The 21,990-nt window shown below is 36.2% G+C and overlaps 2 protein-coding genes across 2 annotated transcripts; both read right to left on the bottom strand.

The window, feature by feature from the left end:
* Nucleotides 1-7,609: 7,609 nt before the first annotated feature.
* On the bottom strand, nucleotides 7,610-8,521 carry LOC308502099 (olfactory receptor 6C3-like; the record flags this gene model as incomplete). The annotated part of the gene is made up of 1 exon (XM_081059345.1): nucleotides 7,610-8,521. The coding sequence occupies one exon, from the start codon at nucleotides 8,519-8,521 to the stop codon at nucleotides 7,610-7,612; it is 912 nt and encodes a 303-aa protein (XP_080915471.1).
* A 9,646-nt stretch (nucleotides 8,522-18,167) lies between these two features.
* LOC308502086 (olfactory receptor 6C3) lies at nucleotides 18,168-19,106 on the bottom strand (the record flags this gene model as incomplete). Its single annotated transcript, XM_081059335.1, has 1 exon — nucleotides 18,168-19,106. The coding sequence occupies one exon, from the start codon at nucleotides 19,104-19,106 to the stop codon at nucleotides 18,168-18,170; it is 939 nt and encodes a 312-aa protein (XP_080915461.1).
* Between the last annotated feature and the right edge of the window lie 2,884 nt (nucleotides 19,107-21,990).

Below are 21,990 nucleotides of genomic sequence, written 5' to 3'. Positions count from 1 at the left end.
TTGCAGTTGACATCCAATTTCAAAACCTTGTGGTCAGAGAATATGCTTCGTATGATTTCAATCTTCTTAAATTTGCTGAGGCTGATTTTGTGTCCCAATATATACTCTATCCTTCAGATTGTTCCATGTACACTAGAAAAAACTGTATAGTCTGATGTTTTAAGATGAAGTGCTCTATAAATGTCAATTATGTCTATTTCATCTAATGTGTCATTTATGGCTGCTATTTCGTTATATATTTTCTGTTTGAATGATCTATTCATAGCTGTCAATGATGTGTTTAAGTCCCCTAGTATAATTGTGTTTTGGTCAATTTCTCCCTTTAGTTCTGTTAGTAGTGGCTTGGTATATTTCAGTGCTCCCTGATTGGGGGCATAAGTATTGATGACTGTTATGTCTTCTTGTTGTTTAGTCCCCTTTACCGTTATGAAATGTCCATCTGTGTTTCTTGTTACCTTTATCACACTGAAGTCTGTTTCATCTGATATCAGCATGGCTACAGCTGATTTTCTCTGGATACCGTTTGCTTGGAGTGTCAATTTCCATCCTTTCACTTTGTCAGTGCTTGTCCTTGTAGCTGAGATGTGTCTCTTGGAGACAGCATATGTTTGGGTTTAGTTTTTGGATCCAATCTGCTACTCTGTGCCTTTTTATTGGTGAGTTCAGTCCATTTATATTTAGGGTGATTATTGATATGTGAGGATTTCCTATCATTCTATCATTAGTTTTCTGGTAAGGCTGTCTCCATTTTTTTCTTGGCTTTTTGTTGTCTATTATTTCTGTGTGGTGGTATTCTATGATGTTTCACTGTTTCTTCTTTTATTACAGTATATATTTCAGTTCTGGTTTTTTTTTTTTAGTGGTTACCCATAAGTGTATGTAAAAGAAAGTTTGATATTTAGAGTATTCCATTTTCTTCAGCATGCTTACTTTCTCCATTCCCATATTGCGGTTTAGGCCTTTACTCTCCCCCTTTTTATGTTTTGGTTGCCACAAATTGTCCCTGTTGATGGTGGTCGAATAGCCTCCTTTAGTATTTCTTGTAGTGCAGGTCACGTATTAGAAATTCCCTCAGCTTCTGTATGTCTGGAAAGGTCTTTATTCCTCCTTCATATCTAAAGGATGTCTTTGCTGGGTGTATTATTCTTGGCTCATAATTTCTCTCTTTTAATAGTTTGAATATTTGGTTCCACTCCCTCCTGGCTTGTAGAGTTTCTACTGAAAAATCTGATGATAATCTAATGGGCTTTCCTTTGTAGGTTACTGTCTTTTTTTCCCTGGCTGCCTTGAGGATTCTTTCTTTTGTGTTAATTTTAGACAGCTTCAATACAATGTGCCTTGGAGAAGTCCTGTTGGGATTGAGGTAATTAGGTGTTCTATTTGCTTCTTGGATTCAAAGATCCAGTTCTGTCCACAAGTTCGGGAAGTTCTCATCAACAATTTGTTTGAATATATTCTCTGTTCCCTTCTCTCTTTCTTTTCCTTCTGGTATGCCCATTATTGTTATATTGCTCTTTCTGATGGAGTCAGAAAGTTCTTGTAGAGCTCTTTCATTTTTTTAAAGTCTCAAGTCTCTTTCTTCTTCCATCTGTATAATTTCCAGGTTTCTATCTTCGATGTCACTGATTCTTTCCTCCATCTGGTGAACTCTACTACCTAAGCTGGCTATTTCATTTTTAATTTCCTCTACTGAGTTCTTAATCTCCAGAATTTTTTTTTTTTAATTTCATTCTCTTTGGTAAAATGCACATGTTGTTCTTTGATTGTGTTTCTGAGTTCATTATATTGCCTTTCTGTATTTTCTTGCATTTTTGAGTTTTTTTCAGAACTGCAATCTTGAATTCTCTGTCACTTAAGTCACATATTTCCGTATCTTTAAGTTCATTTTCTGGAGACTTTTTACTTTCTTTCTGAGCTTTCTTGTTGCCTTGGTTATTCATGGCAGTTACTGATTTATTATTTCTTTTCCTGGACATCTACAGGAGTGACTTCTAAAACAGGTTGATAGGAAGAGGTCTTTCTATGTGTTGGTAGAATGTTTTATTTTGTCTCCTACTGCAGCCCTTTTTTCTCTCTCACACTGTAGTGTTATGTTTTCTCTGCACTATTCCAGCTTCTCACACAATGGGGGGATTCCCTGGAAGGCAGTGTTCTCCTCTGTTAGCAGTTCGCCTGGGTCACAGGACGCAGTGTCCGTGTGGGTATGCAAAGAGCTTTTGAAGTTCCAAAGGTCTTCCTGCACCAGATTCAGAGCCTGTGTGTTTCAGCAGCTCTGTTTACTCTTGCAGTGATCCGCCCAGATAGGTTGGGCAGAGGTGGGGTGAGTTGTGAGAGTGGCCCAGAGCAATGGCGGCAACCACCACCACAGACGGTCCTGCTTCCACAGCTCCCTCCCCTTTGCAAGAACTAGTTGGGCTGCAAATCTTTGCCTGCGCACCACAGTTTCAGAATTGCAAATATTCTGTTCTTTTAATCTGATATTGCTACTGTTCTGCTTCTAGCACTGGGCAGTTGGGGGCGGGGCAAGTTCTGGGAGGATAGGGAAGGGGCGTCTAGTCTCAGTGCCTAAGGCTTCTGTTATCTGCAGCAGTGAGAGCTTAAACCACTGTTTTCAGCCTTCTTCCCTCAGTCTTTGCTCTGAGGTCTCTACCATGAGCGTTAGGTTCAGCCGTGTTATATTCTGTCCCCTCAGCCCTGTGGGCCATAAGCGGAGCCCTAGCAGTCTGAGTTCTTCCCTCTCCCACAGCTGCAATAGTTCTGGGATGCTGCGAGCTCAGAGCACTGAGCTAGGTCGGCGTCCTTCGTCCACATGGCTCAGTCCCTGAACTTCTTCTTTACCTCCTCCCCTGCTCGCGCATTTTGCCCACCTTTAGGTGAATTCAGTAGTACACCTCTTTGTCTTGCCTGTCGGCTGTGTAGGGAGTCCTTTGTGGAGTTATAGTTGTTCCATTTGTTGTAAATTCCAAGGGAGATTTCCAGAGGCTCATCTCATGCCACCTTTTTGATGGCGTCTTTAGTTATTAAATTTATTGGGGTGACATTGGTCAGTAAAATTTTATAGGTTTCAAGTATACATTTCTACATATAAAACATCATCTCTATATTGCACTGTGTGTTAACCACTCTGAGTCAGTTCTCCTTCCAACAAAGAGGCAACCAACCAAATAGGAGAATATATTTGCAAACAATGCCTCCAATAAGGGGATAATATGCAAAATATATAAGTAACTTGTACAACTCAACAACAACAAAACAAACAATCCAATTAAGAAATGGGCAGAGGACTTGAACAGACACTTCTCCCAAGCCATACCAGTGGCCAACAGTTATATGAAAAGATGCTTAACTTCATTAGCTATTAGGGAAATACAAATGAAAACCACAATGAGACACCACCTCACCTCTGTTAGAACGGCTATCATCATCATGACATTTTCTTTGTCAATGATAACCTTACCTGGTCTACAGACAACTTAGACCTAAACTGTTGATTTATCAAATTAAAATTTAATTATGTTGTGTTTTTTTCTCCTGTTAGAATTTGAGATAATTTAGGGCAAGAATCATTCTTTTTCATCACTATATCCCCAACACCTGTCATTAAGTAAAGCCTGAATGAGTTAATCACACATTAGATAGCCCTGTAATAACTCTAATATTTAACATGAACTTCTATTCCAAAATTATTACAATGAAAGTTGGTGTGAAAATGAAAGATATCAAGTAGTCTGGAATTTGAGGTTTAAGAAAAATGATTTAAATCCCAGTTCTGAAGAAATCCACAATCTTTGTGACACTGAACTCTCAATTTTCTTCTGTTCATTCGTTTTTTTTTTTTTTTTTCATAAATTTATTTATTTATTAGTTTCAGGTGTACAAAACAAGGTAATACTTAGACGTTCATCATCCATATCCCTCACACTGTGAACCCCCTCCCCCCATCCACCATCCCTCCGACCCCACACCGAACCATCACATTATATATATAAAATTATAGTTGGCATTCATTAATGTCCAGCCTCTGGTGTCCAATGCCATGATCAGGTATCCACAGCATCCCTGAGGTGGTCTCCCAAACAGGACGCATGCCCGTCGGATACCCAACAAAATCTCCACAACATTATAGAATACCTTCCCCAAATTAATTTTCAAAAACAAAAAAAAACAAAAAAAAAAAACAAACAAACAAACAAACAAAAAAACCCCGAGGCCATCTTGTGGTCACCAGCTGCCTCCAAATCCCTTCACCTTTCCCCTTATCCCCAACCCCCTCCCACACACCCATCTAACCACTCTCGGTTTTTTCTCCGCGTCCCCAAAACTGTCTCTGATTAGTTCATTCGCATAGTCTTTTCTTTAGATTCCATATATAAGTGAGATCATATGGTACTTGTCTTTCTCTTTCTGACTTATTTCACTTAACATAATGCTCTCTAGATCCATCCATGTTGCTGCAAATGATAAGATTTCTTTCTTCTTTATGGCTGCGTAATACTCCATTGTATAAATGTACCACAGCTTGTTAATCCAGTCATCTACCGATGGGCATTTTGGTTGTTTCCATATCTTGGCTATTGTGTAAAGTGCTGCAATAAACATAGGAGTGCATACAGATTTTTGAATTGGAGTTTTGGATTTCTCCGGGTAGATGCCTAGGAGTGGAATTACTGGATCATAGGGTAGTTCCATTTTCAGATTCCTGAGATACCTCCATACTGTTTTCCATAGTGGCTGCACTAATCTGCAGTCCCACCAACAGTGCACTAGCGTTCCCTTTTCTCCACATCCGCGCCAGCATTTGTTGTTTGTTGATTTATTGATAATAGCCATTTTGACTGGAGTGAGGTGGTATCTCATTGTGGTTTTTATTTGCATTTCTCTGATGGTTAGTGAGGTTGAGCATTTCTTCATATGTCTTCTTGCCTTCTGTATGTCCTTTTTAGAGAAATGTCTCCCCAAGTCCTCTGCCCATTTTTTAATTGGGTTGTTTGTTTTTTTGGAGTTGAGTTGAGTAAGTTTTTTATAGATTTGTGATATTAATCCCTTATCAGATATATCATTGGCAAATATCTTTTCCCATACAGTAGGATCCCTTTTTGTTTTATTGATGGTTTCCTTTGCTGTGAAGAAACTTTTTAGTTTGATGTAATCCCACATGTTTATATTTTCTCTTACTTCGCTCGCGCGAGGGGATATATCAGTGAAAATCTTACTCCGGGTAATGTCCATGAAGTTTCTTCCTATATTTTCTTCTAGATATTTTATGGTTTCAGATCTTACATTTAAGTCTTTAAGCCATTTTGAATTTGTTTTTGTATATGGTGTAAGGAGGTGGTCCAGCTTCATTTTTTTGCATGTGTCTGTCCAGGTTTCCCAACACCACTTATTGAACAGACTGTCTTTACCCCATCGTACATTCTTGCTTCCATTGTCGTAGATTAGATGGGCATATAGGCATGGATTTACGTCTGGACTCTCTATTCTGTTCCATTGGTCTATGTATCTATTTTTATGCCAGTACCATGTTGTTTTGATTACTGTAGCCTTATAGTATAGTTTGAAATCAGGTATCGTTATACCTCCCACTTTGTTCTTATTTCTCAAGATTGCTGAGGCTATCCGGGGTTTTTTATGGTCCCATATAAATTTTAGGATTATATGTTCTATTTCTGTGAAAAACGTCGTTGGTAGTTTGATAGGAATTGCGTTGAATATGTATATTGCCTTAGGCAGTATGGACATTTTAACTATATTAATTCTTCCTATCCATGAACATGGAATGTGTTTCCATCTATTTATGTCTTCTTTCATTTCTTTCTTCAGTGTTGTATAATTTTCTGAGTACAGATCCTTTACATCTTTGGTTAGATTTATTCCCAGATATTTTATAGTCTTTGGAGCAATTGTAAATGGAATTGTTTTTTTAATTTCTCCTTCTGATATTTTATCATTGGTATATACAAATGCAACTGATTTCCGAATATTAATTTTATATCCTGCTACTTTACTAAATTCATCTATCAGTTCTAATAGTTTCTTGGTGGAGTCTTTAGGGTTCTCTATATATAGAATCATATCATCTGCATATAATGATAATTTTATTTCCTCCTTACCAATTTGGATGCCTTTTATTTCTTTCTCTTGTCTGATTGCTGTGGCTAGAACTTCCAGTACTATGTTGAATAGAAGTGGAGAAAGTGGGCAACCTTGTCTTGTTCCTGATCTTAGGGGGAATGGTTTTAGCTTTTACCCATTGAGTATGATGTTAGCTGTGGGTTTGTCATATATGGCCTTTATTGTGTTAAGATATGATCCCTCTATTCCCACTTTCTTAAGGGTTTTTATCATAAAAGGTTGCTGTATTTTATCAAATGCTTTTTCTGCATCTATTGATATGATCATGTGATTTTTATTTTTCATTTTGTTAATGTGGTGTATCACATTAATTGATTTGCGGATGTTGAACCACCCCTGCATACCAGGGATGAATCCCACTTGATCATGGTGTATGATCTTTTTAATGTATTGCTCACTTTCTAAGAGGTTTGGTGAAAAGAATATTGCATATAATTTGTCTGATAGAAAGAGAGTGTGTAGAATATTACCAACAGATGTTGATTCTCTTCCCTACTTCCCAAAACACTAAAGTCAGTTCTAGATCCTCCAATAAAAACTTAGTTCTCTGGAAAATTGAACTCTCACCAATTTATCATAGTTTCATGCATTTTACTTGATATGTTTTACATAGTCTGTTCTTTACCTATTTTTAGTTTTTGGAGGTATTTAGTTACTTAATGAAAACTACCTCTGACTAAAAAGAATATTAATTGTAGTTACCTCATTAAGTTGTTGACAGGATTAAGTGAGCCAATAAATGAAAACAATAGATCTGGAATAAAACAATTGCTGAAAATTTTTTATTTTATTTTATAGCCCTTTCCTCTTCATTATATCACAATTATTATTAATAGTGTAAAGAATTTGAATATATATGAATTTCTAATCATTTAATATATGCAAGCAGGTATTTATATTTTGTTGCCAATCCCTGGGTGACTTGATTTCATGCAAATGCCACATAGAATCAAATTTTTTTAGTAACAATCATTTCTATAACCTGGTAAGAATGAAAAGTTTAGAAATCCACATCATATTCTGAAAACTCTTTCCATCAAACTAAATACCCTATGTCCCTTCAAAAATAATCACTTCTTATCAGATGTATCGGTGACAAATATCTTCTCCCATTCAGTTGGATGCCTTTTTGTTTTATTCTATTACATTCTTTTGTACACCTGAAACTAATAAAATAAAAAAGTAAACTGCTTCTACTCAAAATCATAATAGTTAACCTAGATATTTTACATCATCTAAGTACATTTGAATAAAACATTTGAATGTAAAGAACATTCTGAAACAAACATTCAGCTTTATCAAATTAGTGAGATTAATATTTGGGAAATTTTAATATAAGAATAAAAAAGGGAAAGTATATAATTTTAAAAGGAAAGAAAATTTTAAAGGAGTATGAATAATAGGAAGCACTGGTAAGAATTTTATTCTTTTAACACTATTAGTACTTTCATTTACTAGACAAAAATATAACCTTTTAAATACTGTCCTTAAAGGCTTGCTTCACTTGCTGGTTCCTCAGGGTATATATAAATGGATTCATCATAGGAGCAACAGAGGTATTGAGAATTGCCACTCCTTTGATCAATGATGCCTTTTCTTTTGTGGAAGGGTTGGCATACATGAATATGCAGCTTCCATAAGAGACGGAAATGACAATCATGTGAGAGGAGCATGTAGAAAATGCCTTTTTCCTCTGACTGGCAGAAGGCAGTTTCAGAATTGTCCTGATGATGAACGTGTAGGATAGAATTATTAATGCCAAAGTGAAAAGCAGAATCACTACTGCAGAGTAAAAAGCAATCACTTCTAGGAGCCAGGTGTCTGAGCAGGATAACTGCAGGAGGGGAAAATAGTCACAAGCAAAATGATCAATGATATTGGAGCCACAGTAATCTAACTGGAGAAAGAGAATAACTGGTGGGAAGATATTTAAGAATGCTGCCAGCCAAGCACAAAAGACAAGCAATATGCAGACTCTTTTGTTCATGATGCTTGTATAATGCAGAGGTTTGCAGATGGCTACATAGCGATCATAGGACATGGCAGTTAGAAGATAAAATTCAGTTATCCCCATGAAAATGAAGAAAAACGATTGCACTGTGCAATTACTGTATGAAATAGTTTTGTCTCTGGTGATAATTGTGCCCAGAAATCTAGGAATACAGACAGTTGTAAAGGATATCTCTAGTACAGAGAAGTTCCTGAGGAAGAAATACATGGGGGTCTGTAGATGAGAGTCCACCAAGGTGAGAGTGATGATGGTCAAATTTCCAGTAACACTTAATATATATGTGATTATTAAAAAAAGAAAAATCACAACCTGAAGCTCTGGGTCATCTGACAGTCCTAGAAGAATGAATTCTGTGGGCACTGTGTGGTTTTTCATTGCCGATTCTTTTTCCTTCCCTTTAGAAAAGAAAATATATTTTCCCTACAGAACATTGAAAACAAGAAAACCCCAAGATTGAGGATAGAGTACAAAATTTAAACTATCCATGATGATGAGTAATCTATGGAATTCAAAATCACCTTCAGCAACTGTCTCTAATTTCTATTTGGCCTTACATTCAAGGAATGAATATTATCTAAAATTAAATATTGATCTTTTTTTTTTGAAAATACACAGACCATGGGTAAAAAACTTGTGCTCTTATTTAAACAGAGATAATTCTTCTAATGTTTCTTTAAAATCAAACTTCTAATTATTGTTTAAAATATTTACCTTCTTTTTAAAAATATGGATATATTCTAATTGATTTTTTCCTTTCCTCAATATTATAAAAAACAGTCTAGATTGTGGGTAATCTAAGTACAGAGTTTGAAAGTTTACAGAGGTTATTTTGACCTACGTTCATATCTGGCACACATCGCTTAGGAAACTTTCAGAAAGTTAAACAACTAGTCAACATAGTAATCACCTCACTTTAGAACATACATGTTTATCCGTAGGAATGTTTTGCTGGCATTCTCTCCTGCATTACTTTCCTAAGGATTTGGTTGATGCTATCACTCTCCCCACATCATTTTTTTTTCTTTTTATGATATAAAGGCCAGAAGATCAGGAAGGTAAACGTCTATTAATATTATTAAAATAAATAGTTGCCTAGAGATAATTTAATTTATAGAATGCACAATTCATTTTTTTGTTTACAGTATTACTATAGCAAAGGAACAAGTAGATGGTCAAAAAACAATTCACTGAGAAGGAACAAGGAGATGTCAAAAAACAAAAAACAATTTCTAATAGGGAATGTCTTTTCATAATCTTAATTCTGTAAGAGAATACAATTAAACTTGGAAAAAAACAATAACAGCTTCATTTCTGGATTCCTGCTTGTGGACTATATTAGTAGTCTTCTTGGTAGTAAAGTTATTTAACTTTTAATATTGAAAAGGATGTAAATCTACGAACACATATGAAAATAATATATTAAAACATTGGAATAAAAAGGAATAATATATTGAAGAAAAGGAAATTTACTTACTTCCTCGTTCTTCTTGATGATTTAGCCTTATATTTAATCATCTAGTTTGCTTAAATATTTACATAATTTCAGAGCTGGTAAATTGAGTTAGCGAGTTGTTTGATTGCTATCAAAACAAGTGTGGTGATTTAACTTTTTCGTGGCTCTCAGAGGTCATATTTCTCTTTGTTGTTAGACTAGTAATATTTGACTCACAATATCGTTCATTCCTGGTATTGTAAAATTTTTGGAACATTTTAGAATAATATAACTCATTCCTGCTTTTTGTCTCTCATCCACACTCCATGTATAAGCTCAGGTACACCTGTGTGGACTAGTAAAGCCCTTTTCATACAATGTCAAACATTTATTAAACATTTCTTTGATTTATACAAATATTTTAAAAGAACATTTTGTAATTCTATGATTATACATCTATAAATCTAAATATTGTTTTCCTTTGGCTTATGAGACATATTTTTCTGCAAATTCTGTTTTTAAAAATAGAAAATTCTTTTGTGTGTATGTCATGCAAATGGACTTATTTTATCTGTGCCCCTTTTTTGGCTCATGGGAATTCATTAAGTAAACAAAAAAATCAAAGTGGAACATCATTAAAAGACAAGGGTGAATCATTTTTATAAACAATGATGAATTATAAAAAAACAAAATGATTGAGTTAAATGAGGCAAATATATAAACCAAGTGTGATATTGAGTGTGTGAATGTTTGATTTAGAATTTGATTCTTCTATGATTGTACAACAAGTCCACGTTATTTTCCCAGAAATTCTGTACTTACCTCAGGACGGTTCATGTGCTTATATCCCTTGAATAACGAGAAGAGTTCTTTGCTATACCAGAATGAAAAGGTAGAAAACACTGCTTTGGATTTCTGGTATGACTTAATTGTCTTCTGAAATGGACAACATATTAAAGTCTGATGAGGCGTTTTATCCCTGTATTGACTCTTTGAATTCAGGGAAATCTTTCCCACGGTCCATGACTAATATCACAGCAATGTTTGCTGTAAGTTGCTTTTATTGCTTTTGACTACTTTCCATCACTTTGTCATGTGCTTCCATAAATCTGAACATTAAATTCCCTTGCCTATATTTGTGAATATGACATCTTCTCATTGTGAAAATGTTTATCAACCAAGAAAATAAATATTTGGAAATCAGTCACTAGATATTTTTCACATTTTTCACATTTTTTTCACATTTTTTTTGGCAATGAGAGATATAGATTTTATTACTAGAAGAATATAACACTCATATACTATATATACCTATTTGTGTAATGTGAATTTTACATTTAGCAATTTATCCTTATTTTTCTCAGTTATAAATATGGATATAAGTCATGTGTACATTTAATGCCAGGAGTGCAGATTACTTATAGGATTTAAAGATGAGAGTATTTGAAAGAGGGACAGAAGGAAGAAAAACAGGAAAGAATGAACAAACCACTAGTTAACACTTACAACAATACATAGACATCTAGATGTGTTGAATTTATAATAGATACACATTAAAATAGGCATTAAAAGTATTAGTTCATAATATTTAATTAGAAATAGTGAAACTGATTTTCTATTTATGAAAATTCTATTCATTTCCCTTTATTTTTGTATACAAATAGGGAATCTATTCATATTTTGTATCTTAAGCTCTTTAACAATAATACATGTAGCAATATTTTTTTTGAGATTTTGTTGATTACCAGACATTGACTTTACATTTAAATTATCTCATTTTTCCCAGACAACAAAAACCCTTTGAGATGAGTATTATTATTACTCAGATAAAATGTCTGAAGCAGAAAGAAGTTAGTTAATTATTTTGTCTTTATCTTGTGTGTATTTGTGAGCAATGTAGTCTTTATTGAGTTTCTTAAAGGAAAAGAAAGTTTCTATTTCACAAAGCACTGCATCTCATTAGAAAAATTCTATTAGACATGTTTCTTTTCCATAATATCTTTTCTCAGACTCCTAGATGCTAGAGTCCCACCAACAGTGCACAAGGGTTCCCTTTTCTCCACAATTTTGTCAACACATGCTATTTGTTGACTTTTTGGTAATAGCCATTCTGACTGGTATAAGGTGGTATCTCATTGTGATTTTGACTTGCATTTCCTTGATGATTAGTGATGTTGAGTTTCTTTTCATATAGGTTAGCCATTTATCCAGTTCTAAAAAATTATTTTTAGTGAGAAATGGTACACAGAGCCCACGATCTGGATGCTTATGGACTCCTTACTATTTTGTGTATCATTATTCCTTGGAACGTTCATGGAACAGAGAAAGTAAATCCATTTAAAAACATAAAAGTCTCAGATTGACATTTCTTAATTGCTAAACTATACAACACACACAAAATAGTTTCTGAACTGTTATACTCCTATTATTATGAAAACAACCTACTAAATAAAGTTCAAAAATTTTTTGCAGTCTCTATCCTATTGATGGCCAATTGTCATAATGCTATCTTGAAATATTACATCTCATGTCAATTATTTTTTTCCTCCTTACATGGTTATCAATTTGTTTTAGAATTATATTCACTTATGTATATTCAACTTTAGGGGTTCCCCCTATTCTTGCTCATTTAATTTTGTCTTTGGAAACTGTGAAGCCATATTTCAAAAGTTAAAACTATTCAAGTAATTATATGTAGAAATATATCACTTACATTTTTTATAAAACTGATCTATCTCGATGCCTGAATGCATGTTTTTCTTATAGAAGCTTTATGTTATACTTTGATATCTCTATGGTTAATAGTCTTCTCATGTTGCTCATTTCCCAAGATTTCCTAATTATTAATGCATGCTTGTTTTTCCATATGAAATTTAGTATTGATTTTAGTGCTCTTCCATTTGGGACAAATGTCCAAGAAATTCTAATGCTATTTGAAGTATTAGTGAAAAATAGGGATGCTGTATGGCATTTCTATTTTGCCACAAGTGGAGATTCATAGCACAAACTATGATTCTGGAATAACATATTGCAGTTATACAATCTTCTTTTGAACAACACTTTCTGGTGTGCTATTGGGTCCTAGTAGAGATTAAAGGCCAAACGATAAGACATTGATTGACCATTAGATTTGAGCTTCCCATAATGAACTGAGTGTTATTGGACCCTCTGAGCTATAATATTGTTTATTCCCAGCAGCAATCTACCATCAAAGAGACATAGTACTAGGATATCAGACTTGAGCAGGTCCCAAAGGCACAAATAAGGTTAATGAACAGATGACTCAGACACCTTTGAAACAAATTTCTGCTGCACTATATCCTCTATCCATATATAGGGCCTTGTTGGGAGTACTTAACAAATAGTTGATGAAGAAATAAAAATATGTGCCTGGCTACAGATGTTCTGTACAATATTGTAGTATCCACTCAAGAGTGAATGATTGACAGATAAAAGATAAGCCGTGTGAACAATATATTTTTTTAAAAAAAATGCTGGTGTAACTATGTCATTGTCAGTCAACGTTGATGTTACTGAAAAAAGTATACTTCAGATAGAGAGGACTTAGTGGTTTTTCACAATGATAAAAATTTACATCCACCTAGAAGATATAACAATTCCAAACTTGTGTCTCAAAAAAACATAGTGTTAATATTTTTAAAAATAAAAAATCAACGTAACTACCAATAGAAACAAACAACTCCATACTTGTATAAGAAGATTTAAATAGCTCAGTAATGATACAAACAGTACAAGTAGATTTAAGTCATGTGATTAATGAACTTGACCTAGTTGATTACATAGAACACTGCACTCAACTATTATTACATATAGTTTTCAAATGTACAAGAAATGTTTATTAAATTCTGACCATATCCTAGCCCACGAAGTGAGATTCAACTATCTAATTTACAAGGTATTTGTGGGGACAGAGTCCCAGAGAGCAGTTTCCAGGCTCTCGCCCTCACTGGAAAGGTGCTGGCTCAGGTAGTAGATGGCCATCAGCTGTAACCAGTTAGCCATTGGCCACTGATATAACTGCCATGGCTGAGCTAGCAAGCGCGGATTGCAGCTAGCAAGTGCAGTTGGCAGAGAAGCGAATTGCAGATTGCTCATTGTATTGATCTTACTTCCTGTGTCTTGCCCAGCTGCCAGCGAGACAGGCTTGCAGAAAGACCCCTCGTTGGGGTACTGGCAAATGTTTGCTTTTGTGTCTCAACCAGCCGCCAGCAAGTATATAGTGCTATGATTCCCCTGTCTATGGCTCCATTGGTGTTCCTTTTTTGGCCTCACCATATCAAGCGTTCTTGTGCAGGAAGTGGGAGCTGAGTCCCTGCATTACAGTATTTAAAGAAAGTATGCTTTATGATACTGTACAAAGATTTGTTTGAAAATTTTGTTTCACAGGACCCATTTACACGAGATTTAAGAGATTAAGGCCAATACAGCTCAGTGGTCTTTCCCTTTGGAGGAAAAAAGAATGGACCATGCAACCAACGTTTGGGCTTTTCAGGGTCTGCCTGAGGACTGGTGTCTGTCTAGCCCATTTTGGAGCCTTTCTGGGACCTGACATACCTTAGATGCCTGGAAGCTGGTGAGAACGAAAAAGAGTGGATGGCATACTATTGCTTCAAGTACCTGAGTTACAGCAGCGTGAAACAGAGAGTGCAAGAGATTAGAAGTTTCATCTTTAAAAAATGGGTAAGGATACTGAACAACCAAGATGACGCAGTAGATAAATGTTGTGTTTATCTTCTCTCACAATGAATCAAATTACAACTAATCTACAAAATAACTGTTATTGAGAATCACCTAAAATCAAGCTGAACTGAAACCTTTCAACTAAGGACTTGCAGAAGAAGCCACCTCCAGACTGGTAGGAAGTTCAGACTTGTGGAACGGGCTGGTCCCACACCTGTGTGGACCATTAAAGATCTGAAGGGCTATTTCAGCTATGGGGCTCCCTTCCCCATCCCCTAGAAAGTGAGAGGTTCCAGCCCAGGATTCCAGTGCTGGGGAGAGAAGTCCCCACAGTTTCTGGTGTGAAAACCAGTGGAGATTGTGACTGAGACTCAGTGTGGCTGCACTCACAGGTGCTCCTCTTAAAGGGACCGCACATGCGGACTTACTCACCAATGGAATCACTGGCTCTGAGCTCCCGTGCTGGAGCAGCAACTGGAAAGGTGGCAGGGACAAATGGTGGGGAAGTGAGTTGTCTGGCTTGAGACAGGGGCTGGAGAGGTGGCTTTCACCTGGACGGGGGAGCTGGAGGAGACCACTGTTTCTTTGTTGAGCCCTATACCCTTCCTGGCACGCAAATATAAGCAGCCACCATATCTGAGTCGCTGTTCAGTCACCCCGTCCTAGCTGTTGGAGACCTGGCCCGCCCAACTTTCAGGCACACTTCCAGTGTCTTTCTCATACAGACCACCTGCCTTGCTTCAAGCTGCACTTTCCTAGCATCTCTCAAAGGTTCACAGAACCCAGACAAGCAGTATCTGGCTTGAGTGTGTCTTGTGCCTCTGGCTGAGCAGCCGTAAGCCAGTGTCGTGCTGGGTGTCCGGCGGGGAGGCCTGCAGGGACTCTGCTCCTTCTCCCCACATAAGAACGCAGGACATGGTGAGGCCAAAAAGGAACACCCACGGAGCCATAGGTAGGGAAGTCATACCACTAGGTCTCACTGGAGGCTGGGTTTACACGACGTGCGACCTGCTGTCCGCTTTGCTGCCAATCGACCAACTCTCCTCTACTCTCCTTACTCTCCTTCAAGTCTCCTCCTTCACTCTCCTCGGCTCCCCTCCGTAGCCGCGGCAGTTATATCAGTGGCCAATGGCTTAATGGCTACAGCTGATGGCCAACCAGCCACAGCTGACGGCCATCCACTATCCGAGCCAGCACCTCTCCAGATGAGGCCGAGAGCCTGGAAACTGCTTTCTGGGGCTCTGTCCCCACAGCCAGCATTAGCGGCAGCCGGACTTGGTTCATGGCATGGCCTCTCATGGTGCTTCCAAGCACAGTATGGGCAGCAGCCATCTGCAGATTTCTTTCTGGCTCTCACTGGGTGGCCCTGGGTGGGGCATGGGCTGAGGCTGAAGTAAATCTACAGTGGATCCCCTCCAAGGTGCTCCTGGGCCTGGCGTCCCCAGTGGCCAGCTTCAAAATGAGCTGGAGCATCACCAGCCGCCTCCAAGTACGAAACACCCAAGGGGTGGATTGGGCAGGCACCAAAGTCCTGCTGAGGCAGATCCTGCTCTGTAAGATCAGTCCCTGCACAACAACTCTCTACTGTAGCCAAGGCCAGTCCTTACAACCAGTGAGCCGAAGGGTCAGTCCCTTACATTGATGTGAAATTATCAACCAAGGCTCAACTACAAGAGGAGGACACAGAACATACACAAGGGACATACCTGGAACACGTGGCTCAGGTGACTAGAAAGACTGCGCCACTGAACCCCACAGCACAGCTACTACATAAGGCCACTCAACTAAGACCGGAAGACATAGCAGCCCTACCTAATACATAGAAACAGGGAGGCAGCCTAAATGGGGAGACAAAAAAACATGTCCTACATAAAATAACAGAACAAAGCTCCAGAAAAAGAACTAAGCAAAATGGAGACAAGTAATCTACACATGCAGAGTTCCAAACACTGGTTATAAAAATGCTCAATGATCTCAGGAAGAACTTCTTCAGAGAGATAGGAAGCATAAAAATGGAGATGGAAACCATAAAAAAGAACCAGTAAGAAATAAAGGATACAATAATTGAAACAAATAATATATTACAGGGAATCAGCAGTACATTAGATGAAGCAGAGAATCCAACCAGAGATGTAGAAGATGTGGTAGCAGAAAACACCCAACCAGAACAGCAAAAAGAAAAAAAGAATCCAAAAAATTGAAGAGAGTTTAAGGGGCCTCCGGGACAATATCAAGCATACCAACATTCACATTATAGGAGTACCAGAAGGAGAAGAGAGAGAGCAAGGAATTGAAAGACTATTTAAAGATATGATGACAGAAAACTCCCCTAACCTGGTGAAAGAAATGGATACACAAGCCCAGGAAGCACAGAAAGTCCCAAACAAGATAAACCCAAAGAGGCCAACACCAAGACACATCACAATTAAAATTCCAAAGGTTAAATACAAAGAGAGAATCTTAAAAGCAGCAAGAGAAAAGCAGTTAGTTACCTATAAGGGAGCCCCCATAAGACTGTCAGCTGATTTCTCAACAGAAACTGTGCAGGCAATATTCCAAGTGATGAAAAGCAACGGCATACAACCAAGCTTGCACTACCCAGCAAGGCTGTCATTTAGAATTGAAGAACAGATAAAAGGCTTCCCAGAAAAGAAAAAGCTGAAGGAGTTCATCACCACCAAACCAGTACTACAAGGAATCTCAGAGGGACTAATTTAAAATGGGAGGGGAGTTGAGGATGGGTGAAAGGGGAAGGGATTAAGAAGTACAAATTGGTTGTCATACAGTAGTCATGGGGATGTAGGGTATAGCATAAGGAATATAGTCAATAATATTTTATAACTATTATGTTGCTTTGTACACCTGAAACTAATAAAAAAATTTAAAAATGGGCAAGTTCTTCTAATTAGAAATCTCCAAACACAACTGTGAGGAGCTACATCCTCTGAATGTTTTGAGAGGCCTTCAGAAACTCTAGGCGGACTGAATAGTGAATGGTCTTACCCTGTATGAATTCAGTTTAAAAGGCTGGGAGAATTAGTGGTTTTTTTCAAGTGTGTAGATTTCGAAACAAAGTTACAAGGAACATAAAGAAACAGAGAAAAATGGCCAAGTCAAAGAAACAAAATAAATCTCCATTAAACAGACACTAAAAAATGGAAGAAAATGAACACCTACTAAACAATTCAAAATAGCTGTCATAAAGATGCTCAGTGAGTTCAGGGTAGCAGTATGTGTTTTAGTTTTATTGCACCTATCTGGAATTTTTAAAAATGCAAATATTTTCTAAAAAATGATAGACAACATGGAAATTTGATAAATAATGCTTCATATCATGATCAATATTTATCTTGAAAATACGCTCTAACTTTTGCAAAGTATAAAGATCTCTACATTTAATGTGCAGTGCACTAGTACATATAACCTCTCAGGACTGTATTTAATATACAATAATACAGGACATGTAGATCCTTTTAACATAAAGGAATTATCAATGTCATCTTGAAAATACACATGAAATTACACACTATTTTTGAAACTCTGCATTTGATATCCAATGTGATATTATGCACCTTTTAGGGACTGATATTAACAGATTTAGAACTATGTTTACATTGCACTATAGAGAATATCTCAAAGAAATACACTTCATTTCCAGAAAATTCTGTAGGAGAAATCAACTTTTCTATATTTTTGAATGTCAATTAAGAATGTATTGGAGAAACTTGGATATGAAAATAGAAGAAATGGGAATATATTAAATTAACTATTATGTGGCATATGAAGAGACTATAAAGAACAGACATAATACAGATGTTTAAGATTTTCAAGATTTTACTTAATTGCCCTTTTAGAATGCCCTTTATTTTTGACAAAATGAAAATTCATTTATTTGTAAAAAATAACTACTTTATAGACTACATCTTTGAAGGCTTGTTTTACTTGCTGGTTTCTGAGGGTGTAAATGAAGGGGTTCAGCATGGGAGCAACAGAGGTAGTGAGAATAGCTACTCCTTTGATCAATGATGCCTTTTCTTTTGCAGAGGGATTAGCATACATGAATATACAGCTTCCATAAGAAATGGAAATGACAATCATGTGAGAGGAACAAGTGGAGAAAGCCTTTTTTCTCTGACTGGCAGATGGGATTCTCAAAACGGTCCTGATAATGTACACATAAGATAAAATCACTAATGCCAAAGTGAATAGCAAAGTTACCAAAGCAAAGTAAAAACCGATTACTTCTAGGAGCCATGTATCTGAGCAAGACAGTTGTAAAAGGGGAAAATAGTCACATGCAAAGTGGTCAATGACATTGGAAGCACAATAATCCAGATGCAGGAGAAGCACAAGGGGTGGGAAAATGGTCAGAAATCCTCCCAGCCAGGCACACAGCACTAGGAGGGTGCAGACTTTCCTGTTCATGATGGTTGTATAATGAAGGGGCTTGCAGATGGCAACATAGCGGTCGTAGGACATGGCAGTGAGAAGGTAAAATTCAGTCACCCCCATGAAAATAGAGAAAAATAGTTGGGCTGCACAGTTATTATAGGAAATAGTCTTATCCCTGGTGATAATTGCCCCCAGAAATCTAGGGATACATACAGTTGTAAATGAGATTTCTAAGAAAGAGAAGTTCCGGAGGAAGAAATACATAGGCGTCTGTAGATGGGAGTCCACCAAAGTTAGGGTGATGATAGTCAGGTTTCCAGTGACACTTAATATATATGTGACAAACAAAAAGAGGAAAATCACAATCTGAAGGTCAGGATCATCAGAAAGACCTAGGAGGACAAACTCTGTGATCACTGTGTGGTTCCTGTTCATTTCTCTCTCTCTCCCACTCTCACTCTCTCTTTAGCGTTTCAAAGATATTTAGGTGGAAAAAGTATTAAAGGAATGAGATGAAAGATATAATTCATCATGATCAATATCATCATCACTGATAAAATTCTAAAACATTTTCTGTAATCCATGCTGATTTTATTTTCTTCTGACTATCTTGTTTGCATTATGTCTTATACATATTTGTGAGTCTTCCTTTACTTGTTCTCTTATTTTATATCAGAAGTTGGGAAATCTTCATGCAATAAGTCATATCACTGAGAGATGGTAAATAAAATCAATACTTCTAGTTTTGTCCAATTTATGTAAATCTTACATTTTTGTTGAAACAAGCATATGAAATATTCATTTTTCTTTCTTTTCTGTCCTGTATTTTTTAGAAGTTACCACCACCTAAAAATAGAAATGAATGATCTTAATTCCATCAAAAGGTAAAAGTGAAACTTAGAAGACTAAAGTAACAACCCATTATACTTTTTATGACATAAGAAATCAATTAATGATTTTCTTAGAAAATAAAATAGTTTTTATTTTTAATGATTTCATATATTAACTTTATCTTTAATATTAATATTTATAGGTGTGATTATCAAGATAATATGAGAACACTCTATATTATATACTAATATATATTTACTATAAGATAGAGGCAGTAACCTAATTATTTTATTTAACAAACAGAAAACGTGTTCACTTACTTATTGGTTTTTTAAACAATTCCATCAAAATCATTAAAGTTTGACATCTTCTAACACTTGTAAGAAATGTATATATCAAAGCATTTTTATTTTTGACAAAGCTTAAAGTCACATGCAGTATTTATTTATTTTTCATTTTGCACTGAAGCACAAATTGGAAAAGTAACTACTTGCCTCAGATCTTAGCAGCTCTCTCAACCAGTGCATTTTCCATTTGAACATCCTTCTTTCTGAGCTACTAAGCTTTATGAAAAAGTGTTTTATTCTCTTGTAATTCTGCCCCACATATATTTTTAACGTGAGACCACAGATCCATTAGAATATTTCAGAAGCCTATAAGATGTCTCCCAGTCGTCCTAACCTACCAGTTGATTTCCAGTGTTGGTGGATATACTATGCTGTAGATTTCGTTGGCTAAAACTGTGACAGTTACCTCCTTCATATTTTAGATAGTCAAATTTCTGCTCTGAAAGATAGAACTCAAAATCATTGCTCCTCTGTCAGACACTAGCAAATTCACACTAATCAAATTTGATTTTATTTTTTCTCTATTTTAAAGGAAATAGATCATGAACTAGAAAAGGAATATCATAAATCTTAAAAAGATGTGGAAATATACTATAGTCCTCTTCAATAATATTGATCTAGATGTTTAAGAAAGTAATATTTAAAGAGAAAACTGAGAGACATAAGACAACTAGGATCTGGCTTCCCTTTGGTTGCACTTATAGCTCAAAATTTCCAATCTACTTGATTGACCTCAGAAGAGAGTTATGCGCTGATCTCCTGGGAACAAGACAAAGTCCAGGTCACATCTTGGCTACATGATCGACCCTGAGGGATTTCTGGAAGCCATCCTTGGATTTATTAATGGCCTTCTAACTCTTCTCTTAGTGAATCTCCCTTGGGAATGGTTGTGTTCTTCTTTGCATCCCACAGAGGACCTGAAATGTTGACTTCTACAAAATTACTTCCATTAATCACAATTACTTAATTTTCATGAGTAACATAAATAGTTGTGAATTCTACTTTCTTACAAAAATAGAACTCAATCTAATTTATTTAACCATCTTCTTGAAATATAAGTTTTCTAAATACACCCTTTTTTATTTATTCTTAGGCTTTGTTAGTGTTGAGGCAGCAAGAAGCAAACTGTTTTATAGTTTTAAGTTAAATAATAACAACTATAAAGTACATATTGCACTCACAATTTTTTAAAATGCTGTTACATAGGTTGACTATGTCCACAATGTCCTATCCTCAATTGTCCTTCTCAACTCCTGTAGACTCATGCCTATGGCTTCTTTTATGGAGTCAATCCATCTTATATTTAGTCTTCCTCTTTTCCCGCTGCCTTCTCTTTCTTTTGCTGCTTTCAATTTTTTTTCTTTTACTTCTGACAATTTGATAACAATATGTTTCAGTGTGGATTTCTTTAGCAAATTTCAAGTGTACAGTGTAATTATTAGTAACTATAGCCACCATGCTGTACATTAGATCTCCAGAATTTATGCATTCCACATAATTGAACCTTTGTTCGCTTTGACTAACCTCTCTCCATTTGTCAATCACCATTTCACTCTGCTTTTATGAGTTCAACTTTTTAAGATTCCACATGTAAGTGAGATTACACAGTATTTTTCTGGATCTGGCTTATTTCACTTAACATAATGTCCTCCAGATTCATTCATGTTAGCTATTTGTATGACTTCTTTTGAGATATATCACGTATATTCAGATTATTAGCTTATTTTAAAAATTGGGTTATTTGGTCTTTGCTATTGATTTGTTTGAATTTCTTATATATGTTACATGTCAATCCCTTATCAGGTATAGTATTTGCAAAAATGTATGTTGTCTCTTCACCCTGTTGATTGCTTTGCAGCTTTTTAGTTTGATGCAATCCCACTTGTCTGATTTTGATTTTGTTGCCTGTGCTTTTGGTATCATATCCAAAAAATCCATTACCCACACTAATGTCAAGGAGTTTTCCCTGTAGTTTCTTCTAGTAGTTTTATAGTTTCAAGTCGTTTTTTCTAAATTTTTAATTGGGGCATGTGTCTTTCCAGGACCCATCAGCTCCAAGTCAAGTCGTTGTTTTCAATCTAGTTGCAGAGAGGGCACACCTCACTGGCCCATGTGGGAACCGGTGCCCCTGTTTTTATGAG

This window comes from Rhinolophus hipposideros (assembly GCF_964194185.1).
Source record: "Rhinolophus hipposideros genome assembly, chromosome: 9".
NCBI classification, from domain to species: domain Eukaryota; kingdom Metazoa; phylum Chordata; class Mammalia; order Chiroptera; family Rhinolophidae; genus Rhinolophus; species Rhinolophus hipposideros.
The sequence above is the reverse complement of the archived record's forward strand: the minus strand, read 5'-3'. Positions and strand labels throughout refer to the sequence as shown.